The sequence below is a fragment of the Sminthopsis crassicaudata genome, chromosome 6 (assembly GCF_048593235.1).
Source record: "Sminthopsis crassicaudata isolate SCR6 chromosome 6, ASM4859323v1, whole genome shotgun sequence".
NCBI classification, from domain to species: domain Eukaryota; kingdom Metazoa; phylum Chordata; class Mammalia; order Dasyuromorphia; family Dasyuridae; genus Sminthopsis; species Sminthopsis crassicaudata.
In genome coordinates this window covers 152,200,067-152,223,214 of record NC_133622.1, presented here as the reverse complement: position 1 = coordinate 152,223,214, position 23,148 = coordinate 152,200,067, and the positions used below count along the sequence as shown (strand labels likewise).

General features: G+C 33.7%; 1 protein-coding gene across 1 annotated transcript in view; it reads left to right on the top strand.

Moving 5' to 3' along the window:
- Positions 1–22,476, top strand: part of PKD2 (polycystin 2, transient receptor potential cation channel) — a 72,379-nt gene extending 49,903 nt beyond the window's left edge. Inside the window, 12 exon segments of the mRNA XM_074275406.1 lie at positions 551–775; positions 4,587–4,815; positions 7,181–7,348; positions 10,689–10,870; positions 12,000–12,120; positions 15,659–15,757; positions 17,295–17,416; positions 17,646–17,763; positions 19,645–19,808; positions 20,124–20,163; positions 20,165–20,272; positions 22,100–22,476. Of these exon segments, the coding sequence (XP_074131507.1) occupies positions 551–775; positions 4,587–4,815; positions 7,181–7,348; positions 10,689–10,870; positions 12,000–12,120; positions 15,659–15,757; positions 17,295–17,416; positions 17,646–17,763; positions 19,645–19,808; positions 20,124–20,163; positions 20,165–20,272; positions 22,100–22,336 (1,813 nt within the window). The 3' untranslated portion in view covers positions 22,337–22,476.
- Positions 22,477–23,148: the final 672 nt, after the last annotated feature.

Below are 23,148 nucleotides of genomic sequence, written 5' to 3'. Positions count from 1 at the left end.
ATCTGCACTAGAACTTTTTGTGATAACTAAGAAATGGAAACACAATAGAAGTCCATTACAAGTAAACTGTGGTACATACAGCTAGTAAAATGTCATTGCGCTATAATAAATGGTGCATATGATGCAAAGAGAAAAGCATGTGATAATTACAATGTAGTGCAGGATTGGGAATTATAAATCACAAGTTTTAAATGAACATAATTATGAAGAGTATTCTACATAAATCAACTAAGAAGAAAATGAGTTTACCTTTTTTAGTGTATCTTATATTGATTATACATTAGGATGGCTATTTCCTGAACTGTAAATTTTATCAGTAAGTTATCTTTACATAATTTTGTATGATGGGCTACTTATGGAAAAACTTTGAGAGAGCTAATTCTTTATGCTCAATTTTTGTTAAGTATACTGATCTTGTCTGTGGAGCTTGAGCTTTCTCCTGGGTACTCTTGTCACTGACTTTGGTTTATTACATATTTTCTGTCAGTCTTTGTAGTTGCTAATAAGTATTGACTGTGATGTTGCTTTTTCATTTTGTTTTTTTACTTAGTTGGACTTACACAAGTGAAAAAGACTTAAATGGGAGTAGTCACTGGGGATTGATTGCAACGTACAGTGGGGCAGGCTATTATCTGGACTTGTCAAGAACCAGAGAGGAAACTGCAGCACAGATTGCTAGTCTCAAGAAAAACATCTGGTTAGACAGAGGGACCAGAGCAACTTTTATTGACTTCTCAGTATACAATGCCAACATTAATCTCTTTTGTGTAGTCAGGTATGTATTTTTGTGATCATATTGTAAATCTTGGTTTACTTATGTTTTGTGTATGGATGTATGTGATGATAATATTCTTAGTATATTCACAAGTAAAAAAATGTACTTTATTTTATTAAACAAGAGTCATAATATTCAAAATGTGTAGCAAAGAATGGGTTGTGATACTGATAAAGAAAAGACAGAATGATTTCATGGTATACTGAATGTTTTTTGGCTATGTGGATTAAAAGTATTAAATGTTAGAACCTTAAAAGTAGGAATGTTTATCTAGTGTAATACCCTGGGGGGAAAATGTGTTTTTCTATCAGCTGTCTTTAAGAGAATGTCATCTCTTTGCCATAGACATGTCTCATGACGCTGACCTTTAGTCTGTACTTCCTTCCCTAAGTTTGTCATCCTCTGCTGGCATCTTTCCCATTTAACATATGAGCTCAGGTAGGATGGGGATTGTAGTAAATATTCTGTAAACAACAAAGGTTACAGCTCATGCTAAATAAAGACTAAAGGTAGACTAAATGCATTTTGCAACTTCTATATTTCAGAGGACAGGTCAACTTTGGATAAGAATAGTGCTTCTCATTAAAAGCAAGAAAAGATGCTCTGACTTTCCCACTGTCCATTTTAATACTAATGCTTATCACTTAATTTTGCTAGTTTTCTATTTGCTCTTTTGTGAAATGAGGGATTGACTAGATTATCTTTAAGGTATTATGATTATTCTGTTCAAAGACACAACAGTAGATTGACAACCAGGTAATCCATCATCAAAAATTCAAAAAACTATTTAATTATTTGAAAGAACAGTTAAATTATAGAAAAAATGTGAGTTCATATGTGTCTGCAAAGTTATTTTAATCATATGTAGTTGGAGGGGGGAAATATTAATTGGCTATAAACAGATAGTTCTGTCAGCTGTCTTAAAAATTGTAAGGAATTCCTCAAGACTGAGGCTGCATGGGAAGGAAATGATAGCCAGATGGGGATTAGAAAAGTCCATGAACCCAGGATTATTGTAGGACTCAGGGAATCAATAATCTCCAATTACCTTCAGCAGGCATCCAGATAGAATGATACAGAAGTGCTATTTTTAGTTGCTAATCCCAAAGAACTGTGCTAAAAATTTAATAACATCATTTGTAAGATTCATCTTTGATGTGCCCAACTAAATTTTTTTCATCCCTAAATTTGAACATTTTTAGATCTTTTTTGGAAAAAAATAATATCATGTTAAATCTTATAATACTTACTTAGAAAAGAAAAAAAAAGAATTGATTGTAATTACTGCCGAATTCTGTTTAGAATATGCCTAAATGGGAAGTGGTATGTGGCTTCTTTGAAGACAGGAAAGGCAAAAGCAGCCAAATAGTTCCATCTGTATTCTTTGTTATTGACTGTCTGTGTTTAAATAAAAGCTACCCTTGAACTTTCCTTCCCATATTTTGATTATGAATGATGACACTGCCATCTCAGGATCTCAAAGCACTTTAGAGATGCTAGATCAGAATGTCCCAGGTAAGGGGATAGGTGAGGGAACTAAATGAGGAGTGTGTCTTTTCTGGACATATATACACAGAAGCTATTCACACTATTCCATTGAGGCGCCATACTCACGCATCCTGAAAATGTTATCATGTTAAAAAGAAAAAAAGGTAAAAATGAAAGGAGTGGAAGAGTTTCCCCATGTTTTTTAGTCTCAGTTTAATCCAAGCCTCATCTTCTTTTCTCTGTTAAATTATGGTTCTGACTATAGAGGATCAGTGAAAAGCAAATGCAGAGATTCCAGACTGCCATCCCAACTCTGTCCCAAATGCAGAGAAAAACTGTTTTGATACAGAGTAATAGCATTGAAAGTAAGAGACTTGTTAGGTCAGTTTTGGTTCTAGCTTTTAATGATTCTACATCATTAAATAATTTTATATTATTTTCATTATTTTATTATTTATTTTATTTATTATTTCTATTATTTTATTTATTATTTCTATTATTTTTCACTGACAAAAGTAAGATAAGACTAATTTATATCAGAAGTTTAATGATCAAAATCCCCACTCAAATTATATGTAGAGATATTACAGATATTGATATTATAATTGTAGTACAGGGATACTGAACACAGCATCTTATACAGATGAGGCCATCAATATGTGTTGAGTGAATGAGACATCATTCTTGCTCTGAAGTCTTAATTAGGAAAGAAAAGAATGACTTCATCTTATTATGTGCCATTATATCTAACCAAGCACATTGTAGGGATTTAGAAAATGAATAATAACATATATCTTAAGTTATTAAATTAGTGTTACAGACAGTGAATATTAAAAGAATTAAGAAAGGGAGAGGGACCCATAATTCAGATAATGGTACATATAATGATTCATCTCATATAAGAGACCCTGCTTGACTGCAGTAGCTTTGGTCAAGACCAGGCCTTTCAATGGGTCAGAGAACAGTTATACCTGTTGTTTTAAGAGCTAATTTTAGGAACAACTTTACTGTTTGGAAGAGCTAATCAGAGAAGAAGCTGCCTTTAACTTTCCTAGCAGCCTGAGATGTGAAAATTCTTCAGAGCTCTTAGCATGTAGCCAGAGAAACTGACCTACATCCCAGGTTCATGGTTTTTATTTTATTATTTTATTTATTATTATTATTATTATTATTTATAATGTTATTATTTATATTTATTTTATTATTTGCTTTTTCTCTTACTGAAATAGATTTCTTTTCTTCAACATCCATTCATATCACTAGTGCAATGAACTTTGTGTAGTTTGAAGCTGATCAGAAAGATCTTTAGCAAATTCTCATTTACATCATCAGAAACATTGAGTACACAAGTGTCAAAAATAGCCTTTTAATGAGTCCTTGCAGAATGGATAATTAAAGGATTCAGTGCTATTAGATGACTCTTGGCATTTATAGCTAGGTAGGTGACTGTTCCAGTCATTGCTTGTTTGTGTGTGCTAATAATTGTTCTGCCAGATTTGGAATTAGATCCAATGTTTGGCCAATCTATAAGCCAATCTTTCTATGTAATTTTAATTCCAGTGAAAGGAAAAAACAAATCCTTCTGCACCAAGTGTATGTTCTACTAGCTCATGCTTGGGAAGATTGATAACAAAAGTCTACTGCCATGGATGGAGTTATCATTTCTTAATGCTTCTCCAAAAGACTTTCCCAAATCTAAACATATGATTCTATTAATGCAATTAAGAATCAACTTCTAGAAAATATTTTTTCATTAGTATCTCAATTAGTTAAATTTTCTTCATGCAAATAATGAGATATTTTTTGAGCCCCTAAAGATACAAGTCAATGAAATAAGTTTTTATTAAATACTAATAAGTTTCAGACACTAGGAAGAAGAGGCAGAGAAGAAACAAAAACAAAAACAAAAACTAAACAGTTTCTTTCTTTCAATAACTTTGTGTATACCAAGAGGCCAGAATATATAAATGTGAATAAATTTGAAGTAATTATGAAGGGAGACTGCTATGGGTGGAGGGATTGGGAGTGGGAGGTGGTATTTGAGCTAAGCTTGAAAAAAACTAGGGATTCTGAAAAGTTCCTCTATGGAGCTAGAGTGCATTCCAGATATTCATTAAGCAAGTTAGTATTATTCCAAGAGTGACCTTGCAATGTTAGTATTATTCCAAGGGTGACCTTGCAATGAACAAGGCAGTTTTGGGTGTGTTTTGTGAAATCTAGTTCATTACTTTTTATGATGCTTTCTATATATGCTGGATAAGAATAGGCTGCCATTTTCATTCAAAAATGTTCACTTATGACTTTTTCTTTTATTGCAACATAGATTATTGGTTGAGTTCCCAGCCACTGGTGGAGTGATTACATCTTGGCAGTTTCAACCCGTGAAGCTGATTCACTACATCTCAACATTTGATTTCTTTCTGGCGACCTGTGAGATCATCTTTTGTTTCTTTATCCTTTACTATATAGTGGAAGAGGTTTTGGAAATTCGTATTCACAAATTGCATTATTTCAGAAGTTTCTGGAACTGTCTGGATATCATGATTATTGCGGTAAGTTTGGATACGATAATCATAAACCTTATTTACTTATTTTTTAATTCGGAATTTACAGAATTCATAAAGAAAAAAAAAGAGGACCATGTTTTATATGCAAAATAGAAAAAGAGCGTTATATTTTAAATCACAAGTTCTATTATGCAGTTTGGTTTCCTTTTTAAAAAGTACAAATAAATTTAATATGTACTTTCTTCCATAACCTTCCTGCTTGTCTATTGCCCTCTGAATGTCCTTCAGTTCCTTTCTATTAATTTAAATTTTTTCAATAGCCCTCTTTTCTTGTTTTCTTTGGCAACAGTATCATGATCTCTTTTCCTCTTCATAAAAACAGAAAATGCAAAGTCCTTTTCAGAAATTAACATAATAAAGCAAAACAAAATCCACAATTTCCAAAGCCCAGAATGAATGCTTGTTTCTCTGCCATGGTCCATTCACCCTCTTCAGTACATAATAATATGCTTCATCATTAGTCCTTTGGAGTTGTAGTTAGTCATTGTATCGATAAGAATTCTTGTTGCTATATAAATCATACTCGTGGGTTTTTTTTTCACTTTTTAAATATCAATTAAAAGATTTTCTAGCACCTTCTTGTAGAGAATATAAGAGCCTCCACATTTAATAGAATAATAGATTTAAAGTTCAGAAATGAACTGAAACCATTTTGGGTGAAAAAATTTGCCCAAGACCAAGTAGTAGAGTAGCAGGTCTTCAGGCTCTAGATCCCACTAGCCTATAGACCGTATAAGACCTCCCAAATAATTTGCATAATCAACCTGAAAGGTAATTATAATTATACATATAATAAAAATTATAAATATAATTAAAGGTCATTATAATCCGAAAGTTAGGTAGAACAACTTCCCACTGTTTGAGTTCTATAAGTTGATGATTTTGTATGGGCTGCAAATTGTTATAAATATCCAAATGGCCCTTAGCAGAAGAAAGTTTCTGTACCCCTGCTCTTAGCCTAAAACATAGAATCTATATTATATACATGTATCTGGTATGTATATATATATATTTTTTAATTTATAAATTTTTAAAACTGTAATTAACCTAAATATCTCTTTTGAGCTAAATATCTCTCTTTCTATAAGTTCTAAAACTTGTGAATCTCATCTACCTACCCAGATTTAGTTCTATGAGAGAAAGAGATTAAGAAACAATAGTGGCCATAATACATTTCTCCAAATAGAAAACTCTTACAGGTGTCTTGCTTACATGCAATGTGTTACCACTTGAAATTTCTTTAAATTGTTCACACACTGGTAATTATTAAGTTTTTAAAGTTAAATTAAGTTTATAAAGTCTTAGTACAAAATCAAAACTAAGCCTTCCTGAACCTCTTCATTGTGTGGAGGATCAGCTTTTTGAAGCCTGTGACAGCATGGTTTAAGCTCTAATGGGTCTTTCTAAGTTTCGTAATCAACTAATGATGATATTCCAGAGCCAGCTTGAATAAGTCAGAGAAGCTTATTACCAGATTGACTCCTGGGTAATAACTTTGCTACAGCAACTCATAGACTGGATTGATTCAACTGTATTGTAGAGGTTGTGGTCTACATTGTGGACATTCATAATGAAACCACAGATCTTAAACATGTTGACACACGCTTTTCACATATCTATATTTACATAGACAAATAGATATAGACACATCCATATTGGCTTCAAAATAAGCAGATGATATTATAATGATCATAGAATATACAACTTCCAAAGTAGAAAAATGCAAATAACTTGTAGTTTTGGCCAATGTGATTGTTAGGAAGAGGTCTTAGAATTTTTTTTTTAATTCTTAGAACATTTGAAGATATTTATTCTTTAGGGTTTATGTCACACACACACATACACACACACAGAGAGACATTCTTTGGATTAGTACTCATCTGGCTTTCTAACTAAACCTTATCTCAGCCTTATTTTGAGTGATAGCCATGTAACAGTATGAATTATAATGAATAATTTTGGCCCTAAAGAAAATGGGGAGGCAGGGAGAGAAAGGGACAAGCATTAAGTGCCTACCATGTGTTAAGCATTGTCCTAAGTTCTTTTTAAATATCTCATTTGAAGGAAGAACAAATGCACCTACCTCCTTCCCTTCTTTGCAGAAATGGAGTATGATAATTGGAGAATGTTTCCATATTTGTCCAACTCAATTGGTAGCTAAATCACTTTCTTCCTTCTCTATATTCTTTTTTTATTCATTGTTGGAAGGTATGACTCTCAGCAAGGACATGGAGAGCCACATATTGGCAAATGAATTGATATAAAAACAAAAGATAGCAATGGGTTTTTTTTAAATTTATGATCTTAAGACAACGGAATTGGTAAACAGTGCTCACATTTCTTTTCCTAGCTGTCAGTTGTAGCTATTGGAATTGACATCTACAGAAAATCCAATGTGGAATTGCTGCTGAAATACCTTGAAGATCAAAATACTTTCCCCAACTTGGAGCCTCTGGCATATTGGCAGATACAGTTTAATAATGTGGCAGCTGTAATGGTCTTCTTTGTCTGGATTAAGGTAATTTGTGTGTGTCACATATTCTGAAGCATAAAGTTAAACAGTGGGATTAGGAGATAGATAATTATCAGTCATCCTAGTTTATTTTAATGTTGTAGTTTAAACGCTTGCAGGTTTTAGTGTTTGTTAATAAATGAAACTTGCAGTCTTGTTCTATATGAGGAACTCTACAGTCCCTATCTAGAGTAAACATACAAGTTCTCCAGATTGCGAAAGTTGGAAGAGGACCCATTTTGGCCAGGGAATGCAAGTAGAAAGTGATTTAGTCTTGCTGAACAGAAAAGGATGATGGAGCAGAGAACAGGAGAAAACTATACATGATCACAAGCAAATCTTTTTCATCTAGATTCTACAGGATCTTATTCCAAATTTAATTTGGAGTGCATGCTATGTAAATTTTAAAGGGACCTCTGAGTCTATCTAGTGCAGCCCTCACTAGGTATACCGTCATCTTTAGTAATTTATGGTCACATGGTAAGCATTAGTGGCAGGATTTTAATCTTTTACTCCAGAGTCAATATTCTTTCCATTGTGTTCACTGTGTAGTAAAATATTCTGTGGGGTTTTACAGCCTGAGTTCCTATTTAGAGTTCCAAATCATGGGATCCAGCATTTTATACTATACTTAAAATTTCAATCAATCAATCAGTATTTATTGATTAACCACTATGTATCATGCACCAGGGAAGCAAAGAGAAAAGAGAAATAATATCTACAATCAAGGATCCTTGATTGATTGATATACTCTTATCTGGGCATACAACATGTATCTAAGTATATTCATAACAAATACAAGGTAATTTGGAAGTGAAGTATAGCATACTGATTACTTCACTTAGCATACCAAGAGAATTGTGGCAGTTTGCTGGGATGCAGAGGATTTCAGACTCTAAAATACTCCATCATAGCTTAAACTCTTCTAAGAGATAGAAAAGATCACCTCTACAATTTCCAACCAAATCCAGAAATCCATAAAGTCCTACAAGGATCCTGTATTAAGAGACATACTGGGTGGGAAGAAGAAAGCAGTTCCAACTTTCCCTGCCTGAGTTCAGCAATACCCAAACTAAGTCCACCCTTCCCTGAAGCTGTGGCTTTGGGAGAGCCACATTTGAGAGCCTTTAACAGGACAAGGCCAAAATATTTGGCTTAGAACTATTTTGAACATGACCTAAACACATATTGAGCCTAACACAGAGCACAGCCTTTCTGTATACCAAGAAGGATCATCAGTAACTTAAGCCCAGTTGTGGAAGAAAGGCAAAAGTCCAGTCTGAATAGTCCCTAAACTAAACCCTAAACCTCCTTGAGCAAACTATGGAAAACTCTAAATTCCATAAGAAAAAATGATTGATTTGAAAGACACCCAAAGGATAATAAACCCTGAAGAGGATAGTAATACTCTAGCAAGAGAATCTGTTGAGTATTTGGAGGAAATTAAACTAAAGATACAGAATAGAAAAACTGGGAAGGAAAGAGTAATAAGGAAAAGTGACACCTTCGACATATGGTGGAAAACTAACTCAGGCTCCAAATGTTAAAATGGGCCAGACAGGAAATAATAATATAATAGGACAACAAGAAATATTTAAGCAAAATAAAAAGATTAGAAAGGAAAAAAAATCTAAGAAATACAATACCAAAAAGGAAAACAGGTCAAGATGAAGTAATAATAACAACAATAATAATTATAAGCCCACATATATCGCTTTAAAATTTGCAAAAGAATTATCAAACTTCTGAAAACTGATCAGAAAAAACACCTGGATATCTTATTTCAATTAAATATACCCAGAACCATAATTAGAGAGCAGAGTGAAAATAGATACTATCTAGTCACTTCCAGAAAGACACCTTAAAATGAAAACTTATAGAGATATCATAACTGAAATCTAGAGCACCTAGGTCAAAAGAAATGCTACAAAAAGCCAACAAAGAGTTCAAAAACCAAGTAGTCACAATAAGAATTATACAAGATTTAGCAGCTCCCACAAAAGAGGAGAGGAGACCTTGGAATGTTACATTTTTGAAGACAAGGGATAAATGTGTCAATAAATGACTAGAGAGTCATGGAGGTTATACGGTTGCTGCTAACTCTGAAAGTGTTATTTATTTGGCACAATTGAATGTAATCCTTAGGAACAAAAGTAAGAAGAAGAGGGAAATGTGCCTTTAACAGGACAAAGGATTTCCAAGGATTCCTGATGAAAAGACCAGAATTGGATATTTAGAAATGGAAATACAAGCTTCAAAAGAAATATTTGTATCTATATTTGTTTAATTGAAAGGGATTATATGGAAATTAATTTTTCTTTAATGGTAATAGGAGCATTAGACACAAATGTCTTTTCAAATCTTAATATTCAGAAGTCTAAAAGATCATAGAGAAAAACTAAAATGAATGAAGGTCTTTAAATGGTTTTGTTCTGTCATAATGAATGGTCTTAGGAGAAGGCCAAAATGTGAAGAACAGGAAATTGGGGAGGAAAAGGCCGAGGGGAATGGAAATCACTGTTACATAATGCTGGAACTCTGTCTTCCCAGAAATCAGCAGGAGTCAGGATCACCAAAAATCTTTATTCTTGGACTTTTGGGGATTAAATCTAGCAATCTCCACACCACTTTCCTCTCTCTCCACCACCAGGAGAATGCCTCAATTTCCTCCTCCTACTCTACCCACACACGTCACTTCCCCTTCTTTGTCCCAGAATAGTTGGGGAGGGTCAACCTTCAAACATGTTAATAGAGAATTGTCTAATTGGCAATTAGTCTCACGTGCTCCATTATCCAAGTGCATTTTCTCAGTTCTAGCCCTTTACAACATGAGAGATGCAAAAGATGAAGAGTATATAGTCAAGGGAGAAGTGAGCCAGTTGAGTTTGCTCTCAGTTACTTGGTCAAGATTATTCCATAGGAAGTTTCAAATATGAGGGCATTAGCTCCTTTAAACTCTTGGATGTGAAAGAGATGGGTAATATTTTTTGGTGATCCAGCTTGAAGGTACTATTTCAAATGGTGAAAAGAGGAGCAGGTTTTTTATATTCTTATCTTTTCTAATCTTTGTGAGGGGAAGGAATACTTTTTCTTTTTCTTTTTCTTTTTTTCCTGAGGCTGGGGTTAAGTGACTTGCCCAGGGTCACACAGCTAGGAAGTGTCTGAGATCTGATTTGAACTCAGGTCCTCCTGAATTGAGGGCAGATACTCTATCCACTGCTCCACCTAGCTGCCCCTGGGAAGGAATACTTTTTCACTTGAAGTGAAATTTAATGAAGCTTGGTTATACTCATAGGAAGTTGATGATTCATAGAATTCTTAAATCCAATTCATATTTCTTTTACAGCTTTTTAAATTCATCAACTTCAACAGAACCATGAGTCAGCTGTCCACCACCATGTCTCGCTGTGCCAAGGATCTTGTTGGCTTTGCAATTATGTTTTTGATTATTTTTCTTGCATATGCTCAGTTAGCCTACCTTGTCTTTGGCACCCAGGTTGATGACTTTAGCACGTTCCAGGAGTGTATGTAAGTACATCTGCAATTTTCAGAAAGGCTTTGTGCACCATGATCTTTATGTCCTGGGGACTGTGTGAAAGAATTGTTCCTTGGTGACCAAAATTTTTAAAAAAATTTAAGTAATGATGTAATTGATTTTTACAGAAGTATTAGTATAGCATTAGAAAGATGATGATTATCTCTAACATGTTGGCACTTATTTCAGTAATCTTTTTTTAAGAGGATTACTAAGTCTTTTTATATTTATATTTAATTCATTCCATTAATTGCTCAATGAACATTAGCTTTTAATTCCATAAACTCTCTCTACTAAAATAGTCTTGACCCTCAGGACTTTTTAGCACCAAAATGTAAATGCTATCCTTTATAGGATTGCTAATCCTGTTCCTTATTTTCATTGAAAGTTGTGGCTTTACTTTTTATTTTCAAATCATTCTGTGAATAAAACTATCTGTGACCGCTATTTTTCAAAAGAGCATTCAGATGGTATTTTGAGTCTTGGAATGTTCCACCTAAGTTTCCCCCCTCGCCCCCCAAAAAGAGCAAGCTCTGGAAAAAAGTAAGCCATATCAAATAATTAGGAAATGGGAAAAGAATAAGGAAGTTTCTTGTCCATAATAGTTATCTATTAATATTGCTGACTGATAAGAGGAAGTACTTGTTAGATTTCATTAAGATCCACACTGCCAACACTGAAGTAAATCTTCAAGCTCATCACTTAGATGTTTGGGAACTTAGCATTGTGTTGGTATCCTTTAATAAAAAATTTTTAGTTTGTTTTCAAACAGATTTTCTAATGGAATCTACCCTGATTTTTGTGATTATTAGAATTTCTTTATCAGAGGTATCCATTGAATTCTTAGTACATGTCACTTTGCAATCTCCTTTATGGTTAGTTAATCTGTGAAGTTTCCTCCTTAATTATCCAACTATATAGTGGCATATTTGTTACAAAAATTTATTTCCAAAAATCTGCTGTTATAAAATAGTAAGGTTCCTTTAAAAGTGCCTAATAATTTTCAAAGCAGACAAAAGATGTGTTGTTTTTGCTGTTTGTCAGTTGTTGATATTGCTGATAAGTGAAATCATAATTAAGAAATATTAAGTCAACTGCTAGACATTTGTTTTGTTTTTGTAGCTTCACTCAATTCCGTATCATTTTGGGAGATTTCAACTTCACACAACTTGAGGAAGCTAATCGAGTTTTGGGACCCATTTATTTCACTACCTTTGTGTTCTTTACATTCTTCATTCTTTTGGTATGTATGTACATTTATGTTTTTGATGAAGTAGTTTGTGTTTATTTGTTTTCTTATCCCTGCTTTTTCTTTTACTTTGCGCTTTACTTTTGAGATATGACTAGTGTAAATGTAGCCTTTTAACAGCAACAATTCTGAGGAAAATTCCAGAGATACTGTACTATTATTGAAATGGATAAAGAGATGAAATTGTTGAGGACTGGTCTTCAGTATGTTCAGATAACTTCATACCTCTACCCTCTGTGACTGTTTGCTCTTTGGGAACTTTTACTTCTTCAGAGTCAATGATTAATTGTAACCAATAAACCATCCATCATTTTATATGTAACATTTGATCATTCTCCAGAGTTTGCCATAGAAAACAAGATTAATGTATTGATAACTTTTGTTGAAATGCTTTTTACTCATCTTTTCTGACAAATAAGCAATATTCCATTCCCATACATAGTTCTCTGTTTCTGAAAAAGATAAATGGAAAGTTCATTTTCTCAACTCTTCTGGAACCATTATCACGGGGATTTATTTTACTGTCAAAAAAAACTTAGTTTTAATTAGTAATAAGAATAGAACAAATCCTTAAGAGGTATGATAGGCCTACCTAGAATAAATTGCTAAACGAGAATGGCTATTCCTGGGAAAGGGAAAAGGGGTCCAGATGGTTGGTTTTTGTCTCAGACTCAAGGGAACAGGTGCTGTTGTTAACTTGTCAATTAATCTTAGACCAGGTACTTGAATTCTTTTAGGTTTTCCCATCTACAAAGTTAAAATTTTAGAGATCAACAGATAATATGCATATGTTATAACATATCATTCTAAAATCATCATTTGTAAAGTCTGTCATTATTTAATAGACAGTATCTTAAAGATTCTAACCTTCTTTTTTTAATCCAGTTTTGTATTTGTTTTATTAGATTGGTGACAAAAGACTTAAAGAACCCTCAAGTTATGGTCCTAAATTCTATTTTTTTACATGTATATATATGACCAGAAATAGAAGTATTTCCTTGTTTTTAATAAAAAGATCCTTAGGGAGACAACATGTAGGATGCTCTTTCCGAAGCACATATTGTGTATTTACTCCACTGAAATGAGGGGAAGGGCCATCCTCAAGTTACTCCTCCATCTTCAACAGACAGAAGTCCAAGTGTAGACATCTTAGAGTCTCTTTCTTATCTTGGATTTTTTACAGTCATGTGAATGGAATGAAGGTTGGGAGGAGGGAATGGGTGAGGGAATTCCTCCCTATTTATAGTTACTTCAGGTATTCTTTGCTCTATAACTTTTTCCAGTCTTCAAGATTCTTCTTTTAAAATGTCTGTAAAGGGGGCAGCTAGGTGGCACAGTGGATAGAGCGCCAGCCTTGAATTCAGGAGGACCCGAGTTCAAATCTGGTCTCAGACACTTAACACTTCCTAGCTGTGTGACCCTGGGCAAGTCACTTAACTCCAGCGGGGGGGGGGGGGGAAGATTTAAAAAAATAAAATAAAATAAAATAAAATGTCCATAAAGGACTCTACTTAAAGCCTTTAATCAGTAGTTGACACTTTAACAGGAGTTATTTAAAGGACAAGACTTACCTCTGGATGTTGCATTGGATTAAGAATCAAGAGTTCCAGATATGCCAATTATTTTATAGTATGACTGGAGCAAGTTAACCCTTTGTAACTTAGGTTTTTGGGGGTTTTTTAAACCATAGGATAGGTAGATATAGGGAGAAGGATTTATGTATCTATCATGGATATATCATTGGTGTAGGAAACTCCCCCCCAAAGAAATTATTTTGGCTGCTGTATGTTACAGATCTACTACTGTTGATTCATTTTCCCACCGCATCCACACAAACACACCATTCTAGAATTAATTAAGAGACATACCAGACAATTCTGACCATCCACAAAGAGTGTTTTTTTTAAAATAAATAAAAATAGGTATTTTTAAAATCTCAAAATATGACACTTACTCAGCCAAGCAAATAATGGAACCACTATGAAGAAAATTGCTCAGGGCCTTTTTTTCTTCTTTTAAATTAGGTGATATATTCACTAGAATAAGAAATTAGATTTGTTAAACATTTAAAAATAAAATAGTTAAAAGGATTCCTATATAATTTTGGGACAATATACATACAATTGTCTTGGAATTTTCTGTAATTGGATTAGGAGGAAGATAAATCTAAAGAACTTTACTGAGTTATACTGGTAACATTCAAACTCCCCTCAAAATTTTAGAAAATTCCAGTCAAAAATTTAGAAACATACACTTCTGAATATCCTAAAGAAACTATTTTTAAAATAATAAATAAAGCTATAAGTCTGTAAGTCCTCACAGTAGATCGATAAAGCCTTGGTTAGTATAGCAATGTAGGCATAGGTTTAGAAAACACTAATGATATATAGAAAACATTTTGATAGTTTACTAAGGAGAGCAGTCTGTCAAGCCAAATTATTTGGAAATCAATTTATTTTGCAAAGGAAAAATCAATTTTTTTTCTAAAAGAAAGAATGCCACCCCACTTTTTCCACATATCTGGCATGGACATGATAGTCATGACAGATTATGAAAAAGAAGCCAAGAAACTGCTAGAATTAATGAAAAACTCATAAAACCATCTCTATAACTTATAATCTTAATTGCCTAGGACCCTAAGAAGTTAAACAGCCATACAGCCAGTATATAACAGAAGTGAGATTTAAATCCAGGGCTTCTTGCTCTGAACTTTCAAACTAGATGGCTATGAGCAAATCACTTTATTTCTTTCAGCTTCTGTTTCCTTACATATAGATATAATACTTATATCTCATAAAATTGTGAGGAAACTACTTGAACATGATAGCTCTCATTGTAATTATTAATCTGAATGATTAGTTACTAATATTAATTGCTGTAATTAATTTCCTTATATTTTAGTGAAAATCAGTTTTTAAAAAACAGTTTAAAAAAAAACCATATATCCAACATAAAGAACACTGGACGTCCCAATCATTAGCAAAGGCTTTATTGTGTTCCTGCTGTTTTCAATCAAATTCAGCTTTAATTCTCTGAATCAATCTTGATGCTAAAGATGCTAAAGTATTTCCTTATCCTTATTAGTTATTAAAAATTCAGACTTAAAAATATTTAAGAAAAAAATTTTAAGTTCTATGTTACTTGAAGGGACTGTAAAAACAGTCTGGAAAAACAGATAATTCTATATATCTGCTTTACAGCATTTGTTCAGAAAGTGTTGTTGTTAAGCTTTATTTAAAAGAGAGCCATATTATTGTAGATAGAAAACTGGTTGGGGTATAAGTGTCCCACTTTGAATATCTTTAGCCCTAGCACCTAGTACTTAGTAGGTGCTTCTAAATGCTTGTTGCCTGACTGATTAGTTGAAAATACTTTACAACATTTGATACTAAAACTATCAGAAACTATTCTCAGATACTTGCGAGATTACAGCAAAAAAAAAAAAAAAGACAAAAAAGGCCCATATGGGTTTCCTGATTATTACTTGAAAATGATCTTTAAGCTATATCTTCCTTTGTTTTCTTTAAAATAGAATATGTTTTTGGCCATCATCAATGACACATACTCTGAAGTTAAATCTGATATGGCTCAGCAGAAGACTGAAATGGAACTGTCAGATCTCATCAGAAAGGTAGTAATTTTTTTAATGCTTCCTTTTTGACTGGATTCCTAAATCAAAAGACATTTATAAATTTTTTTCTAAAATTTTTTATTTAAACTGTTTGATCAGTGGAGATTCTTCGAAATAAAAATTATGTAATACTTTTTCTATAGTTTAAATATTACCTTGTGGGAATGACTGCCTGTGGAACTACTGATTGGGAATTTTTTTTTTAAGTTTTTATACGTGCCTTTGTTTTTTATACCATAATCACTTCCTTGTAAACACACATAGGCACACGTATACACATGTTCCTGTTACAAACAATCCAAGTACAGTAATAGCATCTGATAGGAGATACCACATTCCCCAGCTACAGTCCCTATCCATGTGCCTTGCTTGTTCTCAAATTAATCATTACTCTTCAGAGTTCAGCTTTTTTTGAGAGCTCATTTTACTTGAATTGTTATTATAGTTAAGATATTTTGTGCTCCCTTTTCTGTTTATTTTGACCTGAATCAGTTGATATAATTTTTCCTGTGTTTCTCTGAATTCCCCATATCATTGTTTTTTTCTTGTTTCTTATTCTGAAATAACAAAAAAGTAGTGATTTTTACTACAATATAGAAAAAAATAAAATGTTATATTAAACTATGAATATTATATAAAGCTTACTTTTGCTTATTAAATATATAATAAATTCCACATAATTAAAAAAAATAATAGCCTTTTATTTTTCAAAATACATGCAAGGTAGGGCAGCTAGGTGGGGCAATAAAACATCAGGAGGACCTGAGTTCAAATCTGGCCTCAGACACTTAACACATCCTAGCTGTGTGACCCTGGGCAAGTCAGTTAACCTCAATTGCCTCAACAAATATATATACAAAGATAGTTTTCAACATTCACCCATGCAAAACCTTGTGTTCCAAATTTTTCTCCCTTCATCCTCACCTATCAACTCTCCTAGACTATAAGTAATTAAATATAGGTTACATATCAACATAAAAATTTCAGATGTCCTGTGTGTGTTTCCTTCTGACTTTTTTTGTTCTCTTCCATGCATTTTTAAAATCCCCCTGTTTTTCCTATTCTGTTCTCTTACTTTTTTTTGTTCTCCTTCCCCCAAATCCCATTGAAGAAAAAGAAAAACAAAACCTGTGTAAAAAAGATGTAGTCAAGTAAAATATTCTCATTGCCTTGACCACATCTGAAAATATCTTATTTGCCCTTTGAGTTCATCACTCCTCTGTGAGAAGCATATTTCATTCTCCGGCCTCTAGAATACTTGGTCATTACATTATTTAAAGTTCTTAAATCTTTCAAAGTTGCACTACTTTCACAACTCTGTTGTTTACTTTGTTCTCTTGGTCCTGCTCCCTTCATTACCCATCAATTAGTGCAAATCTTCCCAGGCTGTTCTGAATTTAACCCTTTACTGCAGGGTTATGTTACAGGGTAGTAACATTCCATTATCTGCTTTGCCCTCTTACTCTATGGAATCATGGTAGTGAAAGTGAATAAAATGACAAATCAGGATAAAATCAATTATGTCTTACTTTTTTAGGGCTGTCATAAAGCTATGATCAAACTGAAACTTAGGAAAAACACTGTGGATGACATCTCAGAGAGTCTGCAGCAAAGCGGTGGCAAGCTAAACTTTGATGAACTTCGCCAAGATCTCAAAGGGTAAGAATCCTGAGACCTAAGCTCCAGTAAATGCCAGAAGTGAATTTTTGTTTTATGGTGTTCCTGGTGATGTCTAAATGCACATGTAACGAGTCAGGGACAGTATCTTACTATAGTGATTACTATGAAAATGTCTGGCTTTATTTAAGTAATTCACTTCATCTCCTTTGTGTCTTCCTTTTTCTAGACCACTGATCTCAATAAATATACCTCTGCTTTCTCTTTTTAGGAAGGGCCACACAGATGCAGAGATTGAGGCAATATTCACAAAATACGATCAGGATGGTGACCAAGAATTGACTGAACATGAACACCAGCAGATGAGAGATGACTTAGAAAAAGAGAGGGTATGTCTAGTTTGAGACACTGGATAACTTCCTAGAGCATTTCATTCTGGTAGCATTGTTGCAGAGAATCTAAAAGTTCTGTGCATTTGACTATAGAATATGTGTTTTTCTTTGTATATGCCCTGTTGATTAATCTTTCTAATTCTATTTTTTAAATTATGATTACCATTAATATATATTACTTAAGCTTACAATGAAATTCGTTGTGGTGTTTAAGTGACCCCAGGTTCTCACAAGCTGTGCAGCATAGCCCAATCTTATCAGATTCAAAAGCCTTCAAATATAGACTCGCTGATTGTCTCAATATCCTTTTGTCTGGCTAAATTTAGAAATGTTCACACAAGAAGATTTATATTGAGTGATGAATCCAGAGGTTATTTGTATTGGTGAATAAGCTTATCTTTACTGGCGAAATCATAGAATTTTGTTTTCTCCCTTGATAACATGTAAATTTTTGAGAGCTTTTTTTTTGTCTTTATATATTAAAAACTAACACACTAGGAACATTGAAAAAGATGGAAGGAGAGAATTCAGGCACAGAAACAGACAATTTCACCAGCATAGGGAACGCTACATCAAGAAAGTTTTCAAATGTAGAACTGCACTTGCTCCATAATTATAGTCTTAATTGACATACCAAGAGTCACACATATAGCCAGTAGGTGATAGATATCAGACAAGTTCTTCTATCTCTGAGACTAGTCTCCTTTGTATCATATGTGCCTGGGATACAGCGGGTATTTAATAAGTGCTTATTGGATGAAATATGTTCTCTTAGTACCCATGAGTTGAGAAGTTTATTTAAATTGGTTATTTGGGAAGCCTTTTTCATTTAAAAGAAAAGTTTCCATAAACAAGCAAGGTCAGTAGTAGAAATTGTCATAAATAGCCATTACCCCTCACTTGATCTGGGGCAATCTAGATATCTTCAAATTCTTGCTCTTTCTAACTTCTTGACTCCAATCTCTTGCCAAGTTCTGTTGGTTTTCCTTTTCAAATGTCTCTCATATACAGCCTTTCTTTCTTGACACTGAAGTATCCATGATGCAGGACCCTATCACTTCACCCCTAGGCTATTAGATATTATTTTGGGGGGCTATTTTATTTTAATTGCTGCCATTAGTTTCATCACCCCAGTCCATATTCCATTCAATTATCAAAGTGATTTTCCTAAAGTGCAATGAATGTCTGACCATGTCACCATTATTAGATTGTGACTCCTTGGGGATTCAGGGATTGTTCCCTTCTTTTGTATCTTTGTCCTAAGTATATTGCCTGGTTTACCAATGGCAGTAAATAAATTAGATTAGATTTGACTCCTTGAGGATTTTGGGACTGTTGCCTTAACTTTGTATCTTTGGCCTAAATATAGTGCCTGGCTTATCATTGGCATTAAATAAATGCTTATTGATTTGTTAGCTTTTTTCAGCCTCCTTATTCTTTTTTTTTTATTAAAGCTTTTATTTTCAAAACATATGCATTAATAATTTTTCAACATTGACCCTTGCAAAACCTTGTGTTCCAAATTTTCCTTCCTTTTCCCCCACCCCCTCTCCTAAATGGCAAGTAATCCAATATATGTTAAATATGCTAAAATATGTTGAATCTAATACATATATATATACATATATATTCATACAATTATCTTGCTGCACAAGAAAAATCAGATCAAAAAGGAAAAAAAAAACAAAATGCAAATAAACAACCTCAAAAAGAGTGAAAATGCTATGTTGTGATCCACATTCGGTTCCCAGAGTCCTCTCTCTAGGTGCAGATGGTTCTTTTCCTCACAAGATCATTGGAACTGGCCTTGAATCATCTCATTGTTGAAGAAAGCCACGAGCTTCCTTATACTTACCAGTATTTTTGTCCATTCTGCAGGAGGATCTGGATTTGGATCATAGTTCTTTGCCCCGACCTATGAGCATTCGAAGCTTCCCACGAAACCTGGATGATTCTGAAGAGGATGATGATGAGGACAGTGGACATAGCTCTCGAAGGAGGGGTAGCAGCTCTAGTGGAGTTTCTTATGAAGAATTTCAAGTGTAAACTTATTTTGTTTGCCTTAGTTTTTATTAATGAGAATCTTAATGGGATAATCCATTCTTGGATTATTTATTATTTATTACTTTTTATTTTATTTATATTTATTATTTTATTTTGTAAATTTATTATTTACCAGCTGTAAATACTGCCTCCCATCACTACCATTTGAGAAGTCTGATAAAATATTTCTTTCAATTATTATATTTCTTGCCCTTTCCATTCCTCTCCTTCACCCCTAGATTGACTAGGCTAAATTTAGAGAAAATGTTGGAAGATAATGGCTGCACCTTCTTATAATCATTGGTTTCCTGCAGACTTGTTAGACGAGTAGACCGGATGGAACACTCCATTGGCAGATATGGTCTCCAAAATCGATGCTGTCATTGTGAAACTGGAAATCATGGAAAGGGCCAAACTGAAAAGACGAGAAGTATTAGGAAGACTTCTAGATGGAGTAGCAGAGGTAAGAGGTTCTGTGATGTAACTAAAGTAGCATAAAAATTGTGACATTATCACATTTCTTCAATAGCTGTAATATTAGTACTGGTCCTACCTAGTATGGAGGCCAGGTATTAATTCCAATAGCACCAGGGTAATGTAAGAACAAAGCCAAAAGTGGATTTTTCATAGGCTCACAGAGAGAAGCAGGGAATCATAATTGTCACACTATGGCATCCATCCCAGAGTACAGGTCTGTACTTTAGTCCTAGTGGATCATTTATTTCACTTAGGTCTGTTCTAGAGCTATAATTTACATTCCTACATCTAGTTATTATCTTGCTAATAGTGTGCTGTTGGTAAAAGAAAGAACAGTATGAGTCTATGAATGGACTAGCACAAATCCATCGTGTTATTAGAGTGGCAAACTTGCTGACTCAATGCACCTCATTAATGAGTAGAATCATCTTTGTATATGAAGAAATTTGGTTTGAAAATTAACTATGAAAACTTCTTTCTCTTTTATAGAAATGTCACCTATTTTCTATCTGTTCAATGGTGTAATAACACATAAAACATTACTGTATTCATTGACTAAAACTTCTAATAATGGATCCAATTTTTTTCATATAAGAAATGAGAATTTATGTGATTTATTTTTAATCATTTATTTCATTTGTCTTTCATAGTATCTTTTAAACATAATTAAATGTTTATAAATTGTTAAGATCACAAAGTGAGAACTCAGGTTGTCTAAACAATTCTCTAGCTCAGAATTCACACCTTTGGTTCGGGTCTTTAAAGGGAGTTTACACCTTTGGAATTCTGAGGCCACAGGTAACCCTAGAGAACTTCTAAATTTAGTTCTCTATACCATTAATTTTCTAATTTTTGACAAATATGCACTGGCTCCGGCAGACAGGTTTTATAACCCACCAGAAGGGCAGTGTCCAGTGCGAGCAGCTCCACTGTCCTTAGATAATCACCAGGTGATGTGGAGAGACCCAGAAAGTGGTGAATGGAAGGGAGCAGATAGGTTAACTGTTTGGGGGAGAGGGTTTGCTTGTATTTCTTCAGATGGAGAAGGAATCAGATGGGTGTCAAACGAGTCATATTTGCCTTGTCCATCAGAGAGAGACAGAAAAAGAGAAAGACCTCAAAACAAAGGAGAAGATCTAAGAAACATCTGACACTGAAAGAGCATGGCTAATAAGAAGACTGTTAAAGAACTTTAAAACCAGCAGGAATCATTGAATTTCCTAACACAAGATGAGACTAATGGACAATGGACTTATGGACATGTATAAATTCTCAATTTATGATTATTTGATCATGTTATTTGTTACATACTTCTAGCATGTGTTATGTTACTATGTCTTTATGTAATTTATATAATTATGTGTAATACCTCCCATATTGATGGATTTATGTTTCAAGGCCATGACCACCCTATGTTCTAAATCAAAAGAAAGGGGGAGATATTAGGATTTTTACAAGGTGCTAAGTCACTGGAATGAATAGAGACAATTGATTTGATCCTACAAGGAAATCAAAAGAAAGGGAGAATTGTTTAGACAACCTGAGTTCTCACTTTGTGATCCTAACAATAAATTATATTATAAATTAAATGTCTACAAATAAATTCATGAAATCATAAATTTAGAGCTAGAAGAGATCTTAAAGGAATACCTTCATTTTATAGATGTGCCATAAGACTGTTCTTAATCTTAATCCCACCCAGCTTCCCTAAGCCTCATTCACATTTTTCCATGTTTCAGAAAGCACTCATCCTTCCTATAACTTCTAGGTTCTGTATCCCCTATCATCACCTTTGTTTCTTCCTCACCCTTAGGATGAAAGGCTTGGTCGTGATAATGAAATCCACAGGGAGCAGATGGAGCGCCTAGTGCGGGAAGAATTGGAACGCTGGGAATCGGATGATGCAGCTTCTCAAGTCAGTCAGCGGTTAGGAACTCCTGTGGGACCAAATGGTCAGCCACGTCCAAGAAGTTCCCGCCCTTCATCCTCTCAGTCTACAGAAGGAGTAGAAGGTGGAGGAGGAAATGGAGGTGCCAGTATCCACGGATAGTCTATGCCTTTCTAAAGAGAAACCAGCAAATGCTAAATTGAAGTTATGAATATACTATTTATATTTCATGGCCACAGTCTGATGTTGGTGGTTCCTTTGACCATTTGTCTTTTTTCTTTCCCACTGCACTTTAATTTATTGTATAAAATTTTTCTCATAGATAAAGGAAGATATATTTTTTTCTTTTTCTCTTTGTTGACTATAGAAACGGCCAGATCTTTTTGTAGAATATTGAAAGCATTATTAGGTTGCTGTTGTGAATCTTACTATATCGCTTCAGTTGATGATAAATTAGCCTTTTATGCCAGCAGCAATAATGCTTTGAGAAAAAAATAGAATTGTTTCCATATCCCCCAAAAAACAATATTGTGTCATCTTTGCAGAATGGTTGAGGGAACATAGCAGTATTAATTTCAGTTCAGATTTATCTGAATATTTTGTGTCACATCAAGCTTAGTTCTCAGGTTTACTTTTAACTTTTTTTTTTTTTTAAAGCCTTCGTCTCAACAGTGACCAATATGAAATGTATGTGAAAGATAAGAGAGAAAGGGACTCTTAAACCAAAGGATGAATAGTCCTGCTTGGAATTTCTTTGCTTGATTAACACATTTAGCATTTATATTCACCGTCCATTTAATGTGTTGTTTATTAATCTATGAATAGAACTAAAACCATAGTCTAGCAGTTACATGAACATTGATTTGAATTCATGGGGACAGATAAAGATCCCACAGTGGTCTCTTCTGTACCACAAAGTTATGAAATAAGATTAGAAAGGATGTGGAGTACTGGTTGTTCCCTAAATTAAATCA